Source organism: Pleurodeles waltl, chromosome 1_1 (genome assembly GCF_031143425.1).
Source record: "Pleurodeles waltl isolate 20211129_DDA chromosome 1_1, aPleWal1.hap1.20221129, whole genome shotgun sequence".
In the NCBI taxonomy this organism is placed as follows: domain Eukaryota; kingdom Metazoa; phylum Chordata; class Amphibia; order Caudata; family Salamandridae; genus Pleurodeles; species Pleurodeles waltl.
Window position 1 is genome coordinate 383,467,253 of NC_090436.1, and position 22,478 is coordinate 383,489,730.

Here is a 22,478-nt window from a genome sequence, read left to right on the forward strand (position 1 = left end):
CACTACTCACACCATGTCACGGGTCAACATGCTCTGCTTTATTGCTTTGAGTTTCTCTCGACCCTACCCCTGCTAATGATGATGGCAGAAATCTAAGTCTTGCAGATAGGACTGTCCAACTCAGGATACTAGATAAGAAGGCGTTCCTGTATAATGCGAATAGTTCTGTCAGTTTAGCCATCAGAGGTTCAGAGTAGGACCTTTGTCAATATTTTCAGCTCAGCCACCCAGATTTAGGAGTCTCAGTCATTGTCTATTCATAGATAAGGTAATGAACCACCATAGGTTAAAAAGACATCCACTTGAGGGGGCCTCTGGCCCTCATCCTCTTATCAATTCCTGTGCTATTTGATCTTTATTCTTAACTTGGTTCCTGAGGCTTTGATGTATAACCAAATTAACCTGCCTGGAGGCATCTATTAAAAACACACATTAATTCCACTACCATGTAAGCAACACAATTTTTGTTTTTGAGCCCTGGACTGTATATTCGAGAATATTTACTGCCCTGCTAATGATGTGCACATTTCTACCTTATCCTAATTGGGCATCACATTTCTAAATTCTTTGTAGTAGTTGTAGTTAACAGTTTTGATGCTGCTTTTAATTTTATTTTGTGCAGCCATAGCTCAGCATTGGCACATAATTTCTCATGAGCCAATTATTTATTCTTTTTTTCTTGCAATTTGTAGGGTGCAACATATCACTTAAGCCTTCATGGAAGATGGTAGAAGAGGATGTAGAGGTAGTTAATCAAAAGATTTGAAGTGAGCAGGTTTAAAAAAAAAAGTAGATTTGTGGTGGAGGAAGAGAGTTCTGCTATGTGGCTTTTATGACTTCATTAGTGCAAGGTGTTAAGCAGATGAGAATTGATCAAATTCAGAAAGATGTGTGGATTGTCTTGAATTCTAGAAGGGAGCAATGAGATCTGACAGCCTTGTGGAGGATGTCTCGTACAGAACTCTATAGGTGAATACTAGAATTTTAAGTTTTGAGTGGTCTTTTACTGGTAGTCAGGAGAGTTCCTTCACAATCAATTCTGCATGGTCCATGGGTTTAGCATTTAAGGTGAATCTGGAAAGGGATTTCTGTAGAGTTAAGGGTTTTCTTTGAATTGCCTTATTAATGCTTTTGCAGAAGGTACCACCTTATTCCAAACAGAGCATCCTAAGAGTTTTCATCCTTGTGTTAGTCATTGAAAGGAGGTACTTTGTGTTCCGGATTCACCTTACGATATTGTTTCTTGAATATGAGTAAAGGACAAGAGAGACACAGCTAATGCATTTTGTCATATTTAGGTTTGTCTCTTTTGAATTGATACTCAACTTGTGGAAGGTTTGGGAGATGCCTCAGTGTTTGAATCCATGGTGATGAAGACCACTGACAAGTCCTTTATCATTAAAATAGCATATCTGTGTTAGTCAATTAGTAATAAATAGCAGGTCACTAATACCTGTGATCACGGCTATCTCTTCCCCATAGTAAAAGTGAAACCGTGACTGAAGATTGTCCAAAATGTCATAGATGTTCAAGAAGGTGTGTTGTTGGATGGTTACAAGGACTTCAGTAGACTTAACCATGAATGTACAGGAGACGGTGGGTGGTAGATGCTAGAATGTTAGGGTCACAGGAGGGGTTTTCAGTCTGGGTTTAATCTATTCCAGTTTGAATGGGTTAAAAAGAAGCCATGACACAAATAAAGGCTGGAAAGTGACTCCATCAACAGGCTTCAGATGTTCCTTTTGTTGAGTTAATGAAGTGAACAGCACTCTGCTGGGAAATAAATATATAGTGAGTGTCGGTGTAGTTACCATGTGCATCATTTCAGAGGGGTCTTCCAACTGCTTGACCATTTAATCCAGTGTCTATGAATTTGTTTAGGTCTTGTGCAGTAGACTTATTTCAGTATTCTCCTATATGCAAAGGTGAACAGCTTTGTGCACCTCACTACCCTACGTATGTATTGAAGCAGGGGGTCGAGAGGAAGGGGGTCCACGGAATGTGAGTCATTTGGATTTTAGTATACTCTTTAGTCATGTATAGTGGAACTTGAGGCACAGCTGTCACCTCATTGTGCATATTATCATTTTAAAGACATTGTTATTAAGATATGTCTGAAACATGTAGTGGTATATAAGGGACTGTGATCATGTTGACTAAATGAGTCTTCAACATAAAAGTAGGAGTGAACTTTGCCATCTCTGCAGCCTTGACACCATTTCTGTGATGACTCGCTCGTAGTTGTCCTCATAAAGGCTCTATTTCAGGTTCCCGATGGAATAGAATGGCAGATATATTACCAGCACCCATGCCTTTCTGGGTTAGGATATCTGACTAATCCTAGTTTGCGCTCACATCAGAGCTCTACCTAAGTCACCATGTTCTGCCAGGATCTGGCTTAGGTTTGTATTAGGGTCGTACAACATGACTGCTTCCTTGTATAGCCAAGCGATATTTGTGATTCTCCTCATTATGATTCCCTGTTGAAGGTGACTAGCTATCATAACTAGAGTCGGGATCAATCACCAGGACAAATCGAAGTAGATAGAAAAGAGCTCCCTCCTAGTATCATACTCCATGTTGAGCATGTCCATAACAAAGGTACCCACTCCCACTCAGCCAGTGCACTTAGCGTGAGGGAAACATATTATTCCCAATAGGTAGTCTACCTTGTCTGGTTTGACAGACATTTGAACAAGAACTTACAGGGCTCTGAACCAAAGGCTTTCTCCAAATCTAGCAATCCAGATGCACAGATTATCCTAGAATTTCTGCCTGACCCACTCCTATTGTTTTAAACTGTCTTGTGTTGTTTGTGGTGTGGATCTTTCATACCTGAAACTACATTGCTGTAGATGGATGATCTCTGTCAGAGGATTGATATTCCTGTTAGATAGTAACATGGCTTAGTGAGCTTGATCTAATCACTTGCTGCTGCTATCTCCGTATGGACTGCAGCTCAAAAAGCATATTCCCAGCTTAATGTCAGAATTCCCACACATTCTGAAAGCTGGGCCAACGTAGCATACAAAACTATCATATTTATTAATGAAATAAACAAACTGGTTATTGTCATTTATATTTCACTTTCTCCTCCATAACTGTATACAAGTTTACTCTTACACTACCTGTTCCTGGTGTGAGTTTTGTGAAGTGCTGTGCCATTTATTTGTGGTGCGACAAAGTCTTGTTTCTATTCATTTTTCTTTAATAACTGACACCTGGATGCCAAAATTGTCCCTTTTTACTAAGAAATGAGAAGTTCTTCTGAGAACGATTTTGCCTTGCGTGCCATAGCTAAGGTTCTTGCTGTAAGATCAATAGATGTTTGCAGAATTGATAGTGGCCATTACCTTTGTTCCCTGTGCTTAGGTTTCTTTTAAAATAGTTGCAATGTAGTTGAAAAGGCTTCCTCACACCAAATATAGGGCTGATAGAAATTTACATTTGGTCAAGTGTTACACTATATCCAGGCTTTCAGTCGGTTCTCAGTAGCAACGATGTTTGTCTTTATAGCAGTACGTATAGTTCATGGATCAGTTTGTCTTCTTTGGCATTTAAACAGAAAAAGTAATAGCTATGTACCTTCCTTAGCTCTCTAGTACAAGGCAGTCAAGACGTTAGTTATTCAATACCAGATAATTTAAAGATAATGAGACAGGGTTCTAGCTCAAAAATCTTGCTCTAAAAATGTGGAACAATAACCTATCAAGCTTAGAAAACAAGAAGCTTACGCAGCGTGAATTTCTTAAGCTGCTCAAGACTCACTCACTTGTTTCCATATTAATAAGTCCCTTAACCTGTTCAAGTTGCTGTTCAAATTTCAGCTTTGTGAAACCTTCAGAGAGCTGCAGTTTTGCAAGGAGATGAATCCACAACGTTTCATACCAGTTGTTCCATTGTATCAGTTTTTCCTTTACCCCTCAAGCTGACATTGTCATATATCCTTTTGACTAAGTTTGACTGGCCCCTGATCCTTGGTGACCCCTGGAGTAAAAGAGCCTTTCACCTGGTCTCCTGATCTCATAGGTCTCAATGAGGTACCTCCCTCAAATCCTTACCTTTGGGCATGGATGATGTCAACAGATTGAAGTCTTGAGGAAGGGGGCAGTAGTTGCACCCAGGAGTACTGCCTTTTGCCCCTTTGTAAATTAAATGATCTCTGGCCACAGGGATTGCTTTGTTTATGTATTTTCTTTTTTATGAATGATGTTTACATTCATTGACCATTTTAATACAGATTGTGAAAATTGCAACATGCCTGCTCAGAAAAGTGATTGTGATCTCCAATGCACCTGTCACTCGGGTTACCCATAGCTGATTGTGTGCACAATGTTGTGTTAAGACTGAGTGAAAAATGGGGAGTAGAGGTTTCTTGCTGTACTGTAAAGGGTCAGCCCATCCCACCTTTACATTTCAAGGAACTGTCAAAGGGTACTATACACAATGCCCTGTGACAGCAGCTCTCCAGAGGTTATCCTTTGCATGGGATCGAGTAGCACTCGGTGCTCGTAATGCATGCTGAGAGTGAGAGAAGCTGGTCTCTGCTTGGAGGTGAGAAACTTTGCAATACCTGAGTGGTCGGGATGTCATGTACGTGAGATGCGCTATATGAGATTGGGTCTGGGCTTCTGCCAAACTCCCATGGTGTACTCATATGTGCTTGTGCCCCACTATAGCACTTAGAAGACCACCCTGTCAGCCAGACATGCACCAACCCTCCCCAGACGTCGCCTGCCAGCCTCCCCTAAATAAGGACTAAACATGCTTCCCATTACAGGCTTTACAAGAAGTCTAGAGTTGTTGACCCAAAGTGCCAAGGAGCCCTCATTCCTCCACACCAGAAATTCCAAGAGGGCTTCCGAAGAATCTACACAGCAAGTAAGCCGAGTGCTGAATGTGGCAGCACCACTTCACCTAGTTTCAGAAATATACTAGCATTCCCATTTTATGGTGTGAGCTTGAAACCAGAAGTATAGTTGAGTTCCACTTGATGATCCCTTGACCCTCCCTGGAAGTGCAGAGATCTTGCACATGCTGGCATACTTGCTTCCAAGTCAGACCCAGAGCTCAAAAAGATCCTGAAAGGTCTCAATACAGGTCTGTAGTAAGCCCAACCCATTTGCTATCATTTCTCACCTATCTCCTACTACCAACTCATAGTTACCCATAATCAAAGTCCCTCAGTAATTACACATTGCCCCCTACTTTCGTCTCACTGGCTCGGTTCTTTGAATCCATGGTGGCTGACGTGGATCTGCACTGCGATGTTGGAAGATCGTCTCGGTCTGATCCCTCTTCTTGTCCAGCTCTTAGTTCCACTCCTTTCTGCTTCTTATCTCTCTCTTCAGGAGTTCATGTGCCACTGCTTTGTACTTCTGCTAGATGCTGCTTTAATGATATTTCACTGTCACAAAATGAGTGCTTTTTAGATTTCCATGTGAGAGCCAAGATTGTCTGTTTTTAATACCTTTATAAGTTTATAGTGCAGGAGTCATGGCAAGTACGGGATGTGTGCCACAAATTGATTAAATGTACAAACTTATGTCAAGGTGCGCATTTGTCATCTATTACAATAAACCGTTGTGATTAATACATATTGTCATTTTCCTTCCCTTCTGTGGTGAAGGATAGACTTCCCCCATTTTCCCTTTTCATGATAAAGTCAACATATGGGACTCCCTTCCAACCCGTGTCCCTTTTGACACATGTCTTACAGAGGAGCCAAATCCTTTCACACCCGTTCGTTTTGTTGTTGACCAGAGCGGAGAGACATCTCGCAGCATACACATGCCTTACCTTGGTCCACCACGGTGATATTGCTGGAATGGTCCGTGACTTTCACAAGTGAGCTATTCTTAGCTGTGCAGCCAGTGTAGGTAGAAGTAAGTGTGTTCAGCGTTTGCTTGCTATTGTGGACAATAGAAGAATTAAAATCGGCTCGTCAGACACTGAGGTTATTGACTGTTTTAATCTAAAATACTATTTTCTCCCAGCCATCCCGAATGTGACTGCATGATCACTGCATGCTTATATATGGCCCCTCTCCTCGCAGCCCCTCCAAAACATCCCAGAGCGTTCATAACACTTAACCTTGCGGGGCTGAAATACCGCCTAGTGATGGCTTCATAGGCGTTCCCTTTGTGCTGGGAGCAAATTGATGATTGTGCTGCTCTTGCTCATATATTAGTCAATTTCCTTTCTGGCATTTCTACCTCCAGATCTTTATCCCAGGTGGTTAGAAGGAAAAGTGTAAGTGCAGCATAAATTGTTAATCTGCTTGTAAAGTAAGGAAATTAATTCGATCGTTCTGGCCTGTGAGAAAAGTGGCCTAGTATTTATGTTCTAGCTTTTTCTGTAATGAGCTCTCTCACCAATTCATTGCATTGCATTGTGAGGCGATATTCATCAGTTCGGCTGAGACTGAATTCCTACATGCATGTTTGCGTATTAAGGGGTTTCTCCTCAAGAAACCAACTCCCCTAGTATTCATGGGTTACCTGTCTGGCTCTTGGTCACAAAGAGGGCCGTTTGTTGAGCAGTGTGAACTGTACAGCAAAACCTGACGCTGTCATTGGTAGGCTGCCCTGTTTAGGAATAAGATGGGTTTAAAAAGCACCTGCTGCAGAGTTCCTTGTATGTCCAGCAGTTGTCAGTCAACAATAAAAGTGTCAAGATAACTCTAGTGATAAATGTTCCTGCTGGAGAGAGATCAGAATGTTGTCTAGTGGCAGTTATCACTCATGATAAAGTATCACAGAGAGTTAATATGCCTCCTGCAAAGAACTTGTACAATGCAAATCACCAAACTGTATTTTATGTGGATCACTCAGTAGGTTATTGCTTTTATTACAGACATCCTTTTGTTACTTGCAGTCCATAAGTTACAACCCTAATATAGCACAGTGAGCTATGAACTGTCATCAAAGAGCTGCACGCAAACTGCTTGGTATAAATTAGAACATTATGGCCCTCATTACAACCCTGGCGGTCAAAGACCACCAGGGCTGTTTCGACGATTACACCGCCAACAGGCTGGCCACGGTCGCACCTCCGGGACCGGCGGTTTACCGCCACGTTGGTCCCGGCGGTTGTAATCCTCCAGGGCAGCGCTGCCCAGGGGATTACGAGTCCCCCTCCCGCCAGCCTTTTCATGGTGGTAGGAACCGCCATGAAAAGGCTGGCGGAAAGGGGAGTTGCAGGGCCCCTGGGGGCCCCTGCACTGCCCATGCCTTTGGCATGGGCAGTGCAAGGGCCTCCTGCCACAGCCCAATGAAGCTTTTCACTGTCTGCATAGCAGACAGTGAAAAGCGCAACAGTTGCAACTGCACCCGTCGCAACACCGCCAGCTCCATTTGGAGCTGGCTCCGTGTTGCGGCCGACATCCTTGCTGGGCCGGCGTGCGTAAATTTGGGTTCCGCCCGCCGGCCCAGCGGGGATCTCGTAATGGCCACCGCGGGAGTGTGGCCGCATTGGAGGCCACACGGCGGTTACAACATGGCGGGCGGCGGTTGCCGCCTGCCAATGTTGTAATGAGGGCCTATGTTTTTCCCCAGTTTTTCACTATCCTAATATTGCTAAACAAAGGGTTCATTTGGGTAGAAATGCATTCTTATCAGTAAACCAACCATTGTGGTACATTTTAAATCCTGAGTTTGTGCTTGTCCAGACCAAACACTCTTAAAATATACTGCCTACTAGTATTGGTGACATGTGACTCCTACACCTTGTAATCCTCACTGTCTTATGCAACAGTTCCTATAGACTGATTTTCACGTGCATGATTAATTTTGTCTGTATGATGTGTGTGTGTGATGTAATCTGCTCTGACATTCTACACTGGTATGGGAAGCAGTGTAAAACAAAGGAAATTCATGTTACAGAGGGGCTATGGAGAGATGAGTGCACTGGTGGAGCATGGTAGTGAGAATCTGTGGAGGAGAAGGTTTTTTGGGGATGGGGGTCACCAAAGCATTGGACGCCACCAGCACTACACCCACTCCTGGTCACAAAACCCAATTGGTATGGAGAAGTAAGGAGAGGCCAAAAAGTTACAGGTGAGTTACCATTATGGAAGTAAATATTTTAAGTACAACATTTTAAACTATTGGCCTGTAGGAACTGCAGTTGGTGGGGTCTTTAATAGACTTTAATATCAGTATAGCTATCAGTTCTGCCATAGACTTTGGGACAGTTTTGGTTGGCAAAAATAGTTAGATTTCTTTCTCTAGTATATTTTATAATCGGATTTGGAAAATTATACTGAAAACCCATCAGGTCCTGGAGCCCTGATTGTTGAAACATTCTTGATTGCAATTGAGATTTCATGAGTTGAGATAGGCTGTTCAAGAAGTGTGAAATCAAGAGAATCCAAGCTGGGTTGAGATAAGTCAGCTAAGTCTATATCTTGTGATTCGTTATCCAAATTTTGGGCCTGATACAGCAAGAAGTAGTAAGTCAAAAACTCCACAGTAACACTTGAAGTTGTTTCAAGGATTATGCCAGACCTGACAGCAGTTTTAATGATATAATTTCGTGTACAGGATTGTTTCAATTTGTAAGCCAGAAAGTGATAGGCTTTTTCACCTTTTTCATAGTATTTCTGATTTATTTCTGATGTGCATTCTCTGTGATTAAATCCCCATTGGGAGGAATCCCCCTCACCAGTATACTGGTATAGTTTTGAGAGGAGCATTCCTGTTTTTTCTAAAAGCACTTTTAGCCCAAAATATATGTGCCATGCTTCATCATTGAGTCCTCATCTGGTGTAGTTGTACAACACCGGGTGGGCTCAACCCTACTTTTGGAGAAACCACGTAAATGTGACTGACGGATATGGGCTCGGGACCAGAAACTGTGGAAACTGTTGAAATGGCCTGCGGTGCTGTTAAAGCACCTCTATCAATGGTGCTTTATTTCAGGAATAGTTGGGGACCCTGGGCAGATTAAAAACAATAACTGGGGAAAGTGTAGGCTGGGCCAGTGGCTCCCCATCCTCTGGTCATTATGTTTCAACTGATATTGCCAAAAATGTCCTGAGCTTTCATCAGAACCAACCTGGTCCCCGTTATTTTCTTTACCTCATTATTTAGTGGGACAGCTAACTTTGTTGCCAAGTCCTAATTTTCATTCATTCGTTCATTTACACTACATACAATGTTTTACCAGCTTCTGGACATTCTTGTTCTTCTCTAACTCGGTACTAATTTGTGTCTTAATCCTGAAAAACAGGAGATTTTAAGTTTAACCTGATTGCAGATATCATTGATTGCTTCCCTCTCCAAGCATGAATCGGGATACATTGCATACTTTTGCACATGTGATGAGACAATATCCACCCTAGGTGATCACATCACGAAAGTGATAAAACTCCCCTTAAAAAGCACACATCCACACTCTTCCTCTGTAATCTGAAGAAGGGGTCTATGCTGAAACTTCTATTATGAATTGTGCATTTGCATGTGCTCAAAAAGATCATTCCATCATGCTTACTAACTCTTAGTCATATTTAGTTGTAAAGTCAGGTGGGCTCATCCGGATATTTGTTTTGTCATTAACTGAAGTGTGCACTTCTATATAACTATATACATTCTTTATGGTTATGCCACCATTCACGTGTATTTTTTTTTTTTCTACAGTTATGTGTTTGTTTAGGAGTCGGTCAGACTTGTAATAGATAAATGATGATTGTATGTACTGTCTACTGACCACATCAAAATTAATTCTTGTATGTGTTCCATGCACGTTAAAAAATGGATATCATGTCCTTCCAGCAACGTATGGATTTAAACTTCCTATTGTTAGAGAGATTGTGGTGTTCGAGGTAGGTTGTCTCTAGCCACAAACTGGTCCTTCATAGGGTGAAGAATCATGTTAAATTCGGGCCCAAACAGTAAACCACCTCTTGAGGTTTCAGCGGAGACTCGGGGCAGGTTTCAGTAGATCTACCTCATCCCCTCCTTGGGGCCATATGCAGGAAAGAAGGCCATACTAGCCGGACCCAATGTGTCTTTTATCTTACCAGTAGATTTCTAATTTAAAAGGGACTCCCTTCTTGATCAGAATTGGTACTTCTGTGGGCTTATTAGCTCCATTTGAATGATACTGCAGGGGGAGCCAGTATGGAAGTAATTGGTAGGAATTTAAGACCATTAAATGTGCTCCTTGAAGTAACACCATATCTTCTTCCCTTAGGTTCACCACTTCAACACCACTTTAATCGGATCCTGCAATTTTAAAGTAGTTATCTTAAAAGGTGTCATGACTTGTCTAAGTGGATCATCCACTCTGTAAATGTAACAGTTTGTACTTTCATTATTGCTTTACAACGATCTCTTACCATTGTGGAAGAAAGCCACCCTCTTGTCCCATGAAGTTTCTATAGGCACTGGCGTACAGTGCATATATTGCCTTTAAGTCTTATCTACACATCAGCATGTGCATAAATGGTTAACTCAAACCAGTATTTAAATCAAAACATGAAAACCAAAATATCTATCTTCCCTCTTCTGTTAGAAGCTTGGCCATTTTTATTTCTCTTGTTAAAAATAGGATGAGCAGCAACTACCCAAAACCCTGGACCTTTACTCCCAGCCTGAGCATGAAAACCACCAAATGAAATGGTCAATATAAGCATCAAAATCCCATAATGAACGTTTTCTTTTTTCCTTTGTGCCCTAGCATAGAGGTTGATTATAAAAGATAAATTTTTATAATTTTGAAAGGAGATCATATGCCAACATTTGCAATGGAAAAAAATATGAAAAGGATATCTTTGAGTCTTTTGGCTCTCTTTGAATGTACTTACTTCCCTTCTGAAGAGACTTTGTGAGGATTTTGTTCTTTCTGTCACCTTTGGTGCCATGACCGCTCTCCACTCTTTTTTTTATAGTTGCCATCTCCAATCTCCTCTTAAATCACATCTCTGGGGTTCTCCTGACTTCTTTCTTCCTGCACTGAGTTATGGTAGTTTCAGTATTCCTTTCACTTCTTCCAGCGTTCTTACTATATACTATTTTGTTATCAAAGGAGAGGTGCAAGTGGAAGGAGAAGCCACCAAAGGAAGGGGATTTTCTCATCTTGCAGAAACCTTGTGACCTCTCTAATGTCCCTTCTTTTGGCAGCGTTGTAGGTGAAATCTCTTTGAATAGAGTTATGGTCCCCTCTGAAATGGATTTCACCTATCCTGTGTGCTGTCGCTCATACTTCCCCCTTCACGTTGAAGAAATGAGTGCTCGCCAGAATATTGTGTAGCAATTTTTGGCAAGTCTGAAATGTGTAAAACTGACCGTGTGTGTTTAAAAATGACTTTTGTTTTTCTGGAGACTGAAGTATGTGTCGAATTAGGACATGGACGTGACCTTCCATTTCTTCATTAGTAACAGACTGGTTCATTCCTCAGATTTTAATACTGTTGCACCTGGAACGGTTATTACCGTCGTCGTTCATATCTGTTAAACCTTTGTAGTGTGGTTTGAGGGTGTCCATTCTGGCTGATAGTAAATCTTGGCCATGTGGCTGTTGGCCACATAGTCTATTTTGGTTTCAGCCTTTTGTTGCCAGCAATCAAGATTTGTTAGAGCTTTTTGCTAAATCCTGTTGTCAAGTTGTCATGTCCTTCTTGGATTCCTGTAATAATAGTTGTATATCCCCCCTCTGTAGAGGATGCCTACGTGTTTTCTAGCCCTAGCAACTCATGTGTAGTGGCCTGTGCTAAGCTCACCAAAGTGGCGCTGCCTTGTCCCTCTGCCTTTTGAGCCAATAGAATGCATTTAGTGGACTGTGTTTTGGGGGCTTTGTGCTTTACTGCTGCAAGTTTAACCCCACCCCCCCTTCCAACATGTGAGTACCGCCAGGTCTTTTCCCGGCCAATAAACTTCCTTTTTTACCCCCTTTCCTTCCCCTGCCCCAAATCATTAGGGGACTCATTGTTGGCCGTTAACATGGCCGCAGTTTATTACATATAAAATACACGGTTCATAAAACATCACATGTTGTGGTCATACATCTGTTCCATTATGCCACTGTCCTTTATTGTACTTTTTGAGGAGTCCTCGCGTTATATAATCACACCTTTACATTTTGTTCTTGTGGCAATCGCTGTGCGTTCAAAGACACAGAAGTCAAATGTTTGGCTCTGTCTCTCGAGCAAGTTAGGTGTTTACTTTCTTGCTCTGACTTCAAAGTGAGAAGATTTATATGACAATCTTGCCTGTACTGGGAAAGAAAAGTATTTTTCTAGCACACAACAAAATGTAAATGTCTGTAAATGAACTGTGCACATGTTTCAGAATATTTCAGAATTAGGAAAGCACAAATGTGGCAATTTTTTTGTATGGTGTGGTGGAAACAAATATTTTAATATGATCGAAACAAATCAGTAGACTAGGCGATGCCATTTCCACACATTAACGTTTGTGTGCTGTACAGTTTTATCACTAAAACGGTATGTGCAAATGTAATGGTCATTTAATTTGAAAATGTGTTGTCTGTTTTTGCAGCACGCTACCACACCATGCATACTCCACACTACGCCTATCCGCTATACACCACTCCACTCTACGACACACAACCCCACTCTACGACATGACTCTCCACTCAACCATACTCTACTCCACCACACCACTCTATGCCACTTCACTCTAGGCCACTCTACGACATTGTAGGACACTCAGTGCCACTCTACTCCCCTCTACAATACTCCATGCCACTTAACTCCACTCTGCGCCACTTCTCACTCCGCCACTCGACTCTGACACTTTATACCACTAAACCCTACAGCACTTCATTGTATACCACTCCACTCTAACCCACTATCTCCACTCTGACACTTTACTCCATAACACTTTATTCAACACTATGCCCCTCCACTCTATGCCTTTCCACTCTATGGCATTCTACTTTACTACACTCTACACCACTCCGCTCTACAACACACTATTACACTCTAGGACACTACACACCACTCCACTCTCTGCCTTGCCACGCCACTCTACTCCTCTCTGCGCCATTCCACAACGCCATTCCACTATATGCCATTCCACTTTGACTCTACTCCACTGTACATCTCTACTACACTCTGCACCACTCCGCAACACTCTACTCTACACCACTCTAAATTACTTTATTCCACTCTATGCCCCTCCCCTCTGTTCCACGCCTTGGCACTCCGTGACACTCCAGTCCATGACACTCCACGCCACTCTACGCCACTCCTCAGCACTCTACTCTTCACCACTCCACTCTACGACACTCCACTCAATGCTGCTCTCTTCTACACCACTAACATTTAGTCATGCTGAACAGCAGCCACATTTTTTTGCAACATGGCAAAACTCATTGGCAAAGCAAATAGCTCTTGCATACGCTAGACCTATTGTACTTCTGTTATAATCACCAGCCTAGTTAGGTTCTCTTATTGGGCCACTCCAATGGCATCTCTAAAAGGGGGGCCTGTGCTTCAGCTCTGTTTGTCCTGCCCCTCCTCGAGCTCCCCCCCCTCCACTCCCAACCCGTGCCACACCACCAGAGCTCACAATGTACCAGGAGGCATCACAGTAAAAAACACAAAAAAACGACATTGTACCTTGCCACACACATTATTTTGTTTGACCATCTTTCATTGCAAAGGAGTGTTTGCTTAAAATCTAACTGTATGTATGTGTGACTGTATCATTACCTAAATATAAATGTATATGCACACGTATGTGCTAAATCAGAATTAAACATTTCAAGGTTCATAAATTATAGTCCAGCTAGATTACTGCACTTTTCCTCTTTGGTTTATCTACACATCTTTTGCTTCACAAAGACTGTTTGGATGGCCAGATCTTTGCTCGTCAGGTTAATGGCCTTGAATAGATTACCTTGCAAAATATCTGCAAGGCATGCCAAATCTCTTCACATTTAGTGGTGACTTCCAATGTTATTCATATTAAGATAGAGCTACAGTAGACCTACAGTTGAATTGAAATGAATTAAATAGTATTGTCGTAAATGAATTATGCAAATGAAAGATCCTTGCTCAGTCTTACGCTGTGCAGTATCATAAGCCAGTGATCCAGGTGAGCGTGCATATGTTTACATGAACTGGGTGAGTGAATAGGAAGGATGAGCTCTAATAAATGTGTGCTTTAATCAGTGTATTGGGTATAAGGCATTCCCCTGAGTAGGACTGCAGCAGTTCCTCCAACCCTGTACGTGTGGAAGATGCTGTGTAGCTTTCTCCCAGTTAAAGACCATTCCCGGTACCTCTGTCTTCTGTCCTCATTACACAAGCCCAGCGCCACACTTGGCGACAAACACTAGTGTCATCTGTGGAAGATTTCAGATGTATTAGTTAGTGCATAGTCAGTTAAAACCATTACACATAAACATGCATACAAACCGTTGCAATAAAAGAATGAAGAGAGATAGCAGTACAATCAACAAGTACTGGATCGAGGTAGTGGCGATTGTTAGAAAAAGTGTCTGGTTACCAGTGTCCTCATGCCCTGAAATCTGCCTCCAGGTTTCGCCTCAAGAGTGTCTGAAATGGGCACCATGAGCAATGGAAGGAGAAGGCGTCCAGAGTTCAGTGTCAGTGAGGGCAGGGCACAATCTGGCATAGACCAGTCACAAATTAGGAAAAGTGCAAGGGGTGAAGTATAGAACCAGACCCATTTATGAGGGTGCAGGACAAATGCAAGTACAGCGAAGCATCAGACTGTGGCAGGGGTGGCGGGCATAGTACAACGCCACACCCTTCCCAAATCGTGCAGCTTAATTTATGATAGAACACAAACTCCATAGTTCAGCATGTTTTTGGGTAGACCTCATAGAAGGTGTCTGAGTAACTCCAGTGCTGCTGATCTTAGGTAGATTGAGCATTCGTGAAACATCATTGAAGGTAGATGAAGAATGCAAGACTTGAATGCAGTGCTCTTTGGGAACAAGTGCACTCCCTATTATATTTTAATGTGATTATGATATTTTGCCTTTTTCTCGCTTTTGCAGAAGTACAATGCTGATTATGACCTGTCTGCGAAAGAGGGAGCGGACACCTTGGCCTATATTGCGTTGCTTGAAGAGAAGCTTCTACCAGCCTTGGTGAGGATAGAAAGTCACTAGGTTTTCAGATATTTTTCATATAATCTCCGTTGTGTGCATGTTAAAAGGAGATGTTGTACACTAAGTCACATAAAAGATGGTAAGTAGAAGACAAAGCTAGGTTATTCGCACATACACTTTGTAAGGTATTCCAAACAAGCACATCCTTACTTACATATGTCATGCTTTTACATGTTAAGTTGTAGTATTTACTAAATTGTACTAGCTATCGACATGCGACCCTTTATTCTCGACTGTGCCTTTTCATATATTGTTGATATATCACTAGTTGCAACTGCGATGTCACTCAAAGGTTTACCATCCGGCATAACCTTACTGGCCCTACTACAGAAGGCTAATCCAGGTGAACTAGCTGTGTTAGAACAATGAGCAACACAGCCATGGCTACTAGCGACACCGTTCACCGTAGGCCTAGGGTTATCTTCAAAATTTGATGTACTCGAAAAAACGTTGTGGATGATGATGTAGTTTTTATAAAGCGCAAAAATAACCCTAGCGAGGGTGTCCTGTCGCTACCAGGCAGTTGCTGCAATCCGTTCAGTGAGACAGACATGTCTTCAAACCGTACGGAACCGGAAGTGACTGCCTTCACCCCTCCAATGAAGGGGGTGGCATTTGGGAGTCTGGGTTCCAAAAGAGAAGGATCTCACGCCTTTACCTGTCGAGCTTATGTGGGGAAAAGCATTAGCAGCCCTGAACGCCGACGCGAAAATTAGATCAGACATGTGTCCTATATTATTTCTGAATCCGGCGATTTTTTAAAATGTAATTCTTTTAACTAATGCAAAGTTTTCGATGTATGATCAGCTGATCATTATGCTTAATACCTGCCGACAATCTAGCGGCCCAATTGTGCACTCTCTGTAAACGGGTGGCGCCTGAATTGGTACCCCGGATATAAAACAATACAGCACCCCAAGCGCGAGGCATGTTTACTGTCTCAGGAAAGGAATGGTATTAGTATTATAATTTTCAAATATTTTTACTGGCATTTCCTCAGACATTTTATTATATATTCAGTCACCACGTTAACAAATATTCCAATTAAATGTCTCATTTGCATATTTTGTTAACCCATTCTGTGACTAGTTTTCCAGTCCCTTTACCAGGCATTAAGCTGATGATTATTTGCAAGTATTCGAGGTATATCATTTATGTACTTCACCAAAGTGACAGCTCCGTGACAGTGCTAAAGCCGTGTGGCAAGTATGGAAGATGATGTGTGGATGGAAGTGGTCATGGATAGACTCAAACATGCAAAATGTTACTTATGCTGGAAAGAAAAGCGAAGAATAAATGGGAGTGTCAGATAAAAGATATTTTTTTTAATTCCTGATATTTTACTTTTTAACACATTCAGGAGTGTTAAAGGGTTATCAAAGAAACAGAAGGAACCTCCTCTACGGTTACTGTCCCAGTGCTCGGCTACGCTTGGTAGTGGAGCACTGCAACCCAGTTGTTCTATTTTTTTGATGCTTCTATTTAGTGAATGTAGGTAGTAGTTGGGGACCAACTCTTGCATAGGTTTGCTTGTGCATTACCCACAGTGCACTTTCCATAGGAGTATGAGTGAACCACACTAAGAAGGAAGGCAAGCACAGTGCAGCGATGCAAGTTACCACAAACATACATTCCATAGGCAGAGCCCTAAAACACCAGGAGATCACCACGCCTTTGCCAGCAGTGGGTTAGTATTAGATAGAGGGCCTCAGGTGGGCTCAAGATGAGGGTAACATGCCCATCCCAGCTCAGAAACACACAGAGGAGAACATCCTTCCAGCCAGTAATATCAGAGCCTACTTCGCTCTCTAGTATTTTCGATTGTTAAAGAATTTATTGACAGTTTGGAACTCAACACAGAAATTTGTCCTCTCCAGCATGATGTATTGCACACCAGTAACCTTCAGTTCCTTCTTTTCTTTGTTATAGCCTTTGCACACCTTGTGGGTTTCTGAAGCGGTCAGGATTAAAGGAAAGTTTGCTGCGTTGGCAACTGATATTTGAACCTTGACCTTGCTGCATATAAGGATCCTAATCATAATAGACCTAGAGCCAGAGCCCAGAGGACACTGTTGACTGAGGAATCGATGAGGGAAGTCTACAATCAGATGTTCCAGTTCACATGTATCCAGGTACAACTGATAGTTCTAGGACCTGATTTAGAACTCGGCCGATGGGTTACTCCATCACAACGGTGACAGATATCCTGTCCACCAAAATCTAAATCCCATAGAATATAATGGGATTTAGATTTCGGTGGACAGGATATCCATCTGTTGTGATGAAGTAACCCGTCCACCAAGTTTTAAACCAGGCCGAAAGTCCTCAATTAAACAGTCTATGTGACTCCTCCCCCTAAAAGACCCAGCAACCTGGCTTACATGTCACTTAGTTTATTCTTTTGATGTTCCATAAGTCCCACAGTTTTGCCCAAAGCTTGACATTTTCTGCTGCATCATTGTCCACTCAAAACTGTTGGCACTCCAATTTCGAGGTTTTCTTCTTTACTTCCGATAGTCCTTCACGTATAATGTTGAGACTGTTGCTCAGTTCATTCATCTTGTGCTCAATTACTCATTTCTCTCAAGCATGAGGCATTTCATGTCAGAACTGATATGCAGCAGAAGCAGCATTCCATGTCAATGTAGCCATATCTGAGGTGATTTAACTGTGGTGAGATGATCTGGAGGCTCTGGCAAGACTATAGGAAAATAGTTATAAGGGGATTCCCTGAACAAATAAGTGTAGCTCAAACAGGGAATAAACCAATGTAGAGAAAACTACTAAGAGAGCTACTCAAATGCACTTGAAGATACCATAATCTTCAAGAAAACCACAATAGAGTTTGAAATAATAAGAGCTATATATAATAGACCAATTATAAACACATGATATCAGGCTGCTATACTCTAGCAATTAATCACAGATAGGGTAATCCTATTATATGATTTTATATAATTTTTTTATTTTTGTTATTATTATTCAGTGATAATACAATCATAGAAAAATATACATCATTTTATAAAAAAGACAAACAAAGTACCTAAGTCAGACAAACCACAAGCATACTGGACCAAACAGATGGAAAGGAAGATCTTATCTACAAGTGAAACATGACATCAATAAAGCTAATCCTAATAACATAGAGAAGCTAAAACAATTTTTAATGATAAAGATATATAAATATAAATTCTTCTAATACATTAATCATAATCTAATACATAAAAAGAAAAACAATGCTGACGTGGTTCTATCGAAGTGGTACCGTAGGGACCAAAAGGCCTACGCGTGTTTCGGTGTTTTATGATATTATGGATCACCTTCTTCAGGGCCGTTCCCAATGGTACTGTTCACTAGTGGTCTAGTCTTAGCAGCCAATTCTTCTGGTAAATTTGATTTTAGGTTTGTAGTGTATTTTTTGATAATGTAGTCAAAAAGTTTGAGGAGTCTTTTCTAACTTTTTTATGTAGCAATAGTTGTTCCGGCTGTTTCTATCTCATTACGGAGCGGATGCCAATTGTTAAACAAGGAGATGAGCTGAATATTAGCTGGTAGCAACTGTTGAAGTTAGGTCCTTATGTTTGATTTTTGTAGGTCCTCAAAGTCATAGCGATACAAGGGATGAATCCAGGATATGTGTATCTCTAATCTGCCATTGTTAGCCGGGAGCTGCTGGAGTGCTGGCCCTCAGATCCAGACTGTCTACAATTTTGTGCCTCCTATGGGCGTTTTTCATCTTTTTTGTTTTGGTACATGCGCATAAAACAATAATTAACCAGTACAGCAACTCCTCAACAGGGTCATCTGGATCATTAAGGCAGGGGAATAGTGCACAGGTAGGTCTCCTGCCTCTTTTCAGACCACCCACACCACATGGAAGGGATTTCAAGGTTCCAGTTCTTAGAAGGCCCAAGGGGCAGCAGATAGTGTATCAGAGTGATGCCAGTAGTGGTAGGCAGTGTTAGATCCACAACAACGCCACGGCCAATGAGGGCCTGACATAGGAGGGTAAATTCTGTGTCAAAGGTTTCTCATATGGCTCTTAAGTCAGTGGTACAAGTGAGACCAATAGAGAAGAGAGTAGGAGAGCAGGGTGAAAATGTTGCGGCAGAGGCCAAAAAAGCACCAGCGAGTGACAAACCCAGTAAGTTATGCAGAACAGAGCTAGGATGTTTAAACAAGCTACCATTTATTGCAAACAAGCTGAAAGTCACCAGCCGACCTCAAGTCACATCACATCCATGTTAGAAAAGAAGTGTGAATGACCCCGCATGCAAAGAAAAAAGCTATGATCCCTAGACAGAAAGTTGTGTCCTAGAGTTGTGAGGGAGGAAGCAAAACCACCAGAGTTGCCCAGAAAAAGTGCCTCAAGCGAACATGTACCCAGGAGAAGACTATATAGACTAGTCATCAGCAGAAGGTGTTCAGCGTAGTGCAACATCATAGCATGGGTGCATAAATCGTGCAGGCAGTATGGCTACCCCCTGTTGAGATCATTGTGTGCCAATATCAGATCATAAAACATCTATCAAAGACCTAAAATGGTGATCTTAGTCTCCTGGAGGCTTGCACTCAGTAAACCATCTTCTGTCAGTTTGAAGCAGACTGTCATAGGGAGTCCCACAGCTGCCTCCAGCCATGTATCCACTTGCTTCCTAGCCTTTGTATACTTTTGTATTAATAATATCTGTCTGTACCTCCCCATGCTGCATATATCCTGAGTTTAGGGAAGTGTTGGACCTTGCTTTTTTAACAGGATCATCCCCAAACTTGTTGCCTTCCTCCTCCTATTTTTTTTCGGGCCCTTTTTGTTGACGGTAGGACTCTGGGCACTTTACCACTGATGATTAGTGCTAAAGTCCATGTGCTCTCCCTTCACAACTTGGTATGATTGGTTTACACCTAATGTGCACATTTAATTTACCTGTAAGTCCCTTCTATCCCTATACCCAGGGCCTGTAAATTAAATGCTACTAGTGGTACTGCAGCGCAGCTTGTGCCACCCACAAAAGTAGCCTTTCAAACCTGTCTCCAGCCTGCCACCATAGAGCCTGTGTGCATAGTTTACTGCCACAGGGACCTGGCATCTCAATTCACTTGCCAGGCCTGCAACTCCCCTTTTACTACATATAAGACACCCCTAAGTTAGGTCCTAGATAGCCCTCTGGGCAGGGTACTGTGTATGTAAAAGGTAGGACATATGTCTTTATGTACTACATGTCCTAGTACTGACAAACAGGCTATTTGGTTTCTCACTACTGTGCGTGCTGCCTCTCTCATAGGACTGCATTGGAAATGCCCTCACATATGTCTAAGTGGAATTGTCTGATCTGTGAGGGGTGGTGTAGGCATGTTTGGTATGGTTGGAATGGTGGTGAGAAATGCTGCTTACTGGTGTAGGTGGATTTTTTATTGCCGTTATAGAAATGGCACTTTTAGAAAGTGAGCATTGCTCTGTGCTTATGACGCTGTTTTGCAGCTTGCCTCCAATTCACGTCTGGGGCAGAGTGACAACTGGGCTCTGTGCATACTTGTAGACAGCCTGTACACAGGGAAGGTGGAGGTGTCACGAGAGCATCTGCATACTGAATGGTTTTCCTGGGCCAGAAGAAGGAGAGGCGGGGCACAACTGCATTTGTAAAGGCTGTGCCCTGGCCTCACACAAAGGGCTCTTTTACCCCCCACTGATGTCTGGAGCCAGTGCTGGAGGAGAGAGGGGACATTCCTGGAAGTGGTTTGTGCTGTTTGGAACCCTCTGTCCCCCTTATGTGGAGACTGCACAAAATGACTATAAGTACAGGGGGCTTTCCCCCACATTTAGAGAGCACTTTTGGGAAGTGGGACTGAACCTCTGTCAGAAGGACCGCTGGACTGCACAAAAGGACTCATCTGGACTGCTCTTCTGTTTGTTGCCCTGCTGCCTGGTGTCTGCTGTGGGGCCCAAAAGACTCATCAGGATTGCTTTTCTGCTTGTTTCCCTGCCTCCAGTACTCCCTAATTTGGACTTCCCTGGTGCTGCTGAACTGCCAGGAGGAACGGCCCCCTACATGCCTTCAGGGTGCTGGCCTCTTTTGTCTGTGGCCTGCCTGGCCCTGTCTGCCCCCAAGTGTTCTCCCAGGGGCCAGCATGAGGCTGCCGATGTGCCTTTTGCTGTCCCTGGCTCCTGCCATCAAGAGCACCTGGGGAGCGCTTCATTTGGCATTTTTGCCCTGCGCCAATAACTAGCGTGAGGTGAGCCCTGTGCTTGACTCCCCCGATATACGCTCAGCAAGGGTTGGAGCCCTCCCTCGTGTCCTGTGAGGTAGGAGTCTCATGAGTTTCCTAAGTGCGTCCGCTGGGTGGCTTAGGGGAAGGCCATCCCAGCCTACCTGCAGCAGAATCGACTGTGTGATACCCTCCTAGCAGGGGCCGCAACGTGGAGGAGAGGTGCTGTCCTGAGGCACTGTTCCAGCGATTGTCTTCCCTGAAGGTCGGCCGGTGGAGACCACCATCAGGGGGGCTCCTAGTTGGAACCAGTGCCACCTCATCGAGAGGAGGAAGGCCACTTGCAGGAATCCGATCGGCGGCTCTCCTCCCTCAGCAACCCACTCAGATCTGTTTGTGACTTGTGTGCGCCCCCCACGCCCGGCAAGGAAATCACGACGGGCTGCCCGTCCATCTTTGACCCCAGCCAGCACCCCCCTTTTGCTTGCCTGCATTGACGGGAGCACCGCACGGATGCGGGCGACCGCCTTGGGACACTCTGCAAGCGTGGAACCTATTGGGGTTGCCCTGCCAACATGGGAGAGGCGTGTACCCCCTCCAGTACCGCTACGCAGCGTACCTTGAGGGGCTGCCCTGTGCCGTGTCACCATGGGAGAAGTAGCAGCCCGGGAGGGCCCGGAGGGCTCCGGGCAGCCACTCCAGAGAGGTAGCACTTGGGGGCCAATAGCATCTGGGCCGTGTGCACGCAGGCAGCTGCTGGGCAATTTCTTTTCTTTTATTTTCTTGGTATGGGGAACGGGAGCCGGCAGGAACAGACAGATTTCACCCCGTCCCCCACACACATAGCCATAGTGCCACATTTCTTGTGGTAGCAGCCCCCATAAGGGGAGCGGGGTCGTTACCTTGGATACCGCAAAAATAGTGTATTCACCGTAATAGGAGCATGGAGGCAATTACTGTGCAGCCACTGAAAGGCGTGCCAAAAGGCCACAGGAACCTTCGCCTGGAAGGTGGTCCTAGCGATAATTGTACTTTCCCCGGCATACGTGCCCCCATGTTGCCTGCAGCATCCTTTATTCCCTATGGAAGTGTTTTCATGAGAGGTGCCTACATTTTTGTGACCATAATAATAATCTGCCAGTTAAGAATGTTTCATTTTGTGTGCA

General features: G+C 43.3%; 1 protein-coding gene across 3 annotated transcripts in view; it reads left to right on the forward strand.

The window, feature by feature from the left end:
• Nucleotides 1-22,478, forward strand: part of MTX3 (metaxin 3) — a 168,160-nt gene that overhangs the window by 80,186 nt on the left and 65,496 nt on the right. For all 3 annotated transcript variants that reach the window (XM_069223188.1, XM_069223179.1, XM_069223197.1), the window contains exon 4: nt 14,995-15,087. In XM_069223188.1, the coding sequence (XP_069079289.1) occupies nt 14,995-15,087 (93 nt within the window). The remainder of the gene's footprint in view (nt 1-14,994; nt 15,088-22,478) is intronic.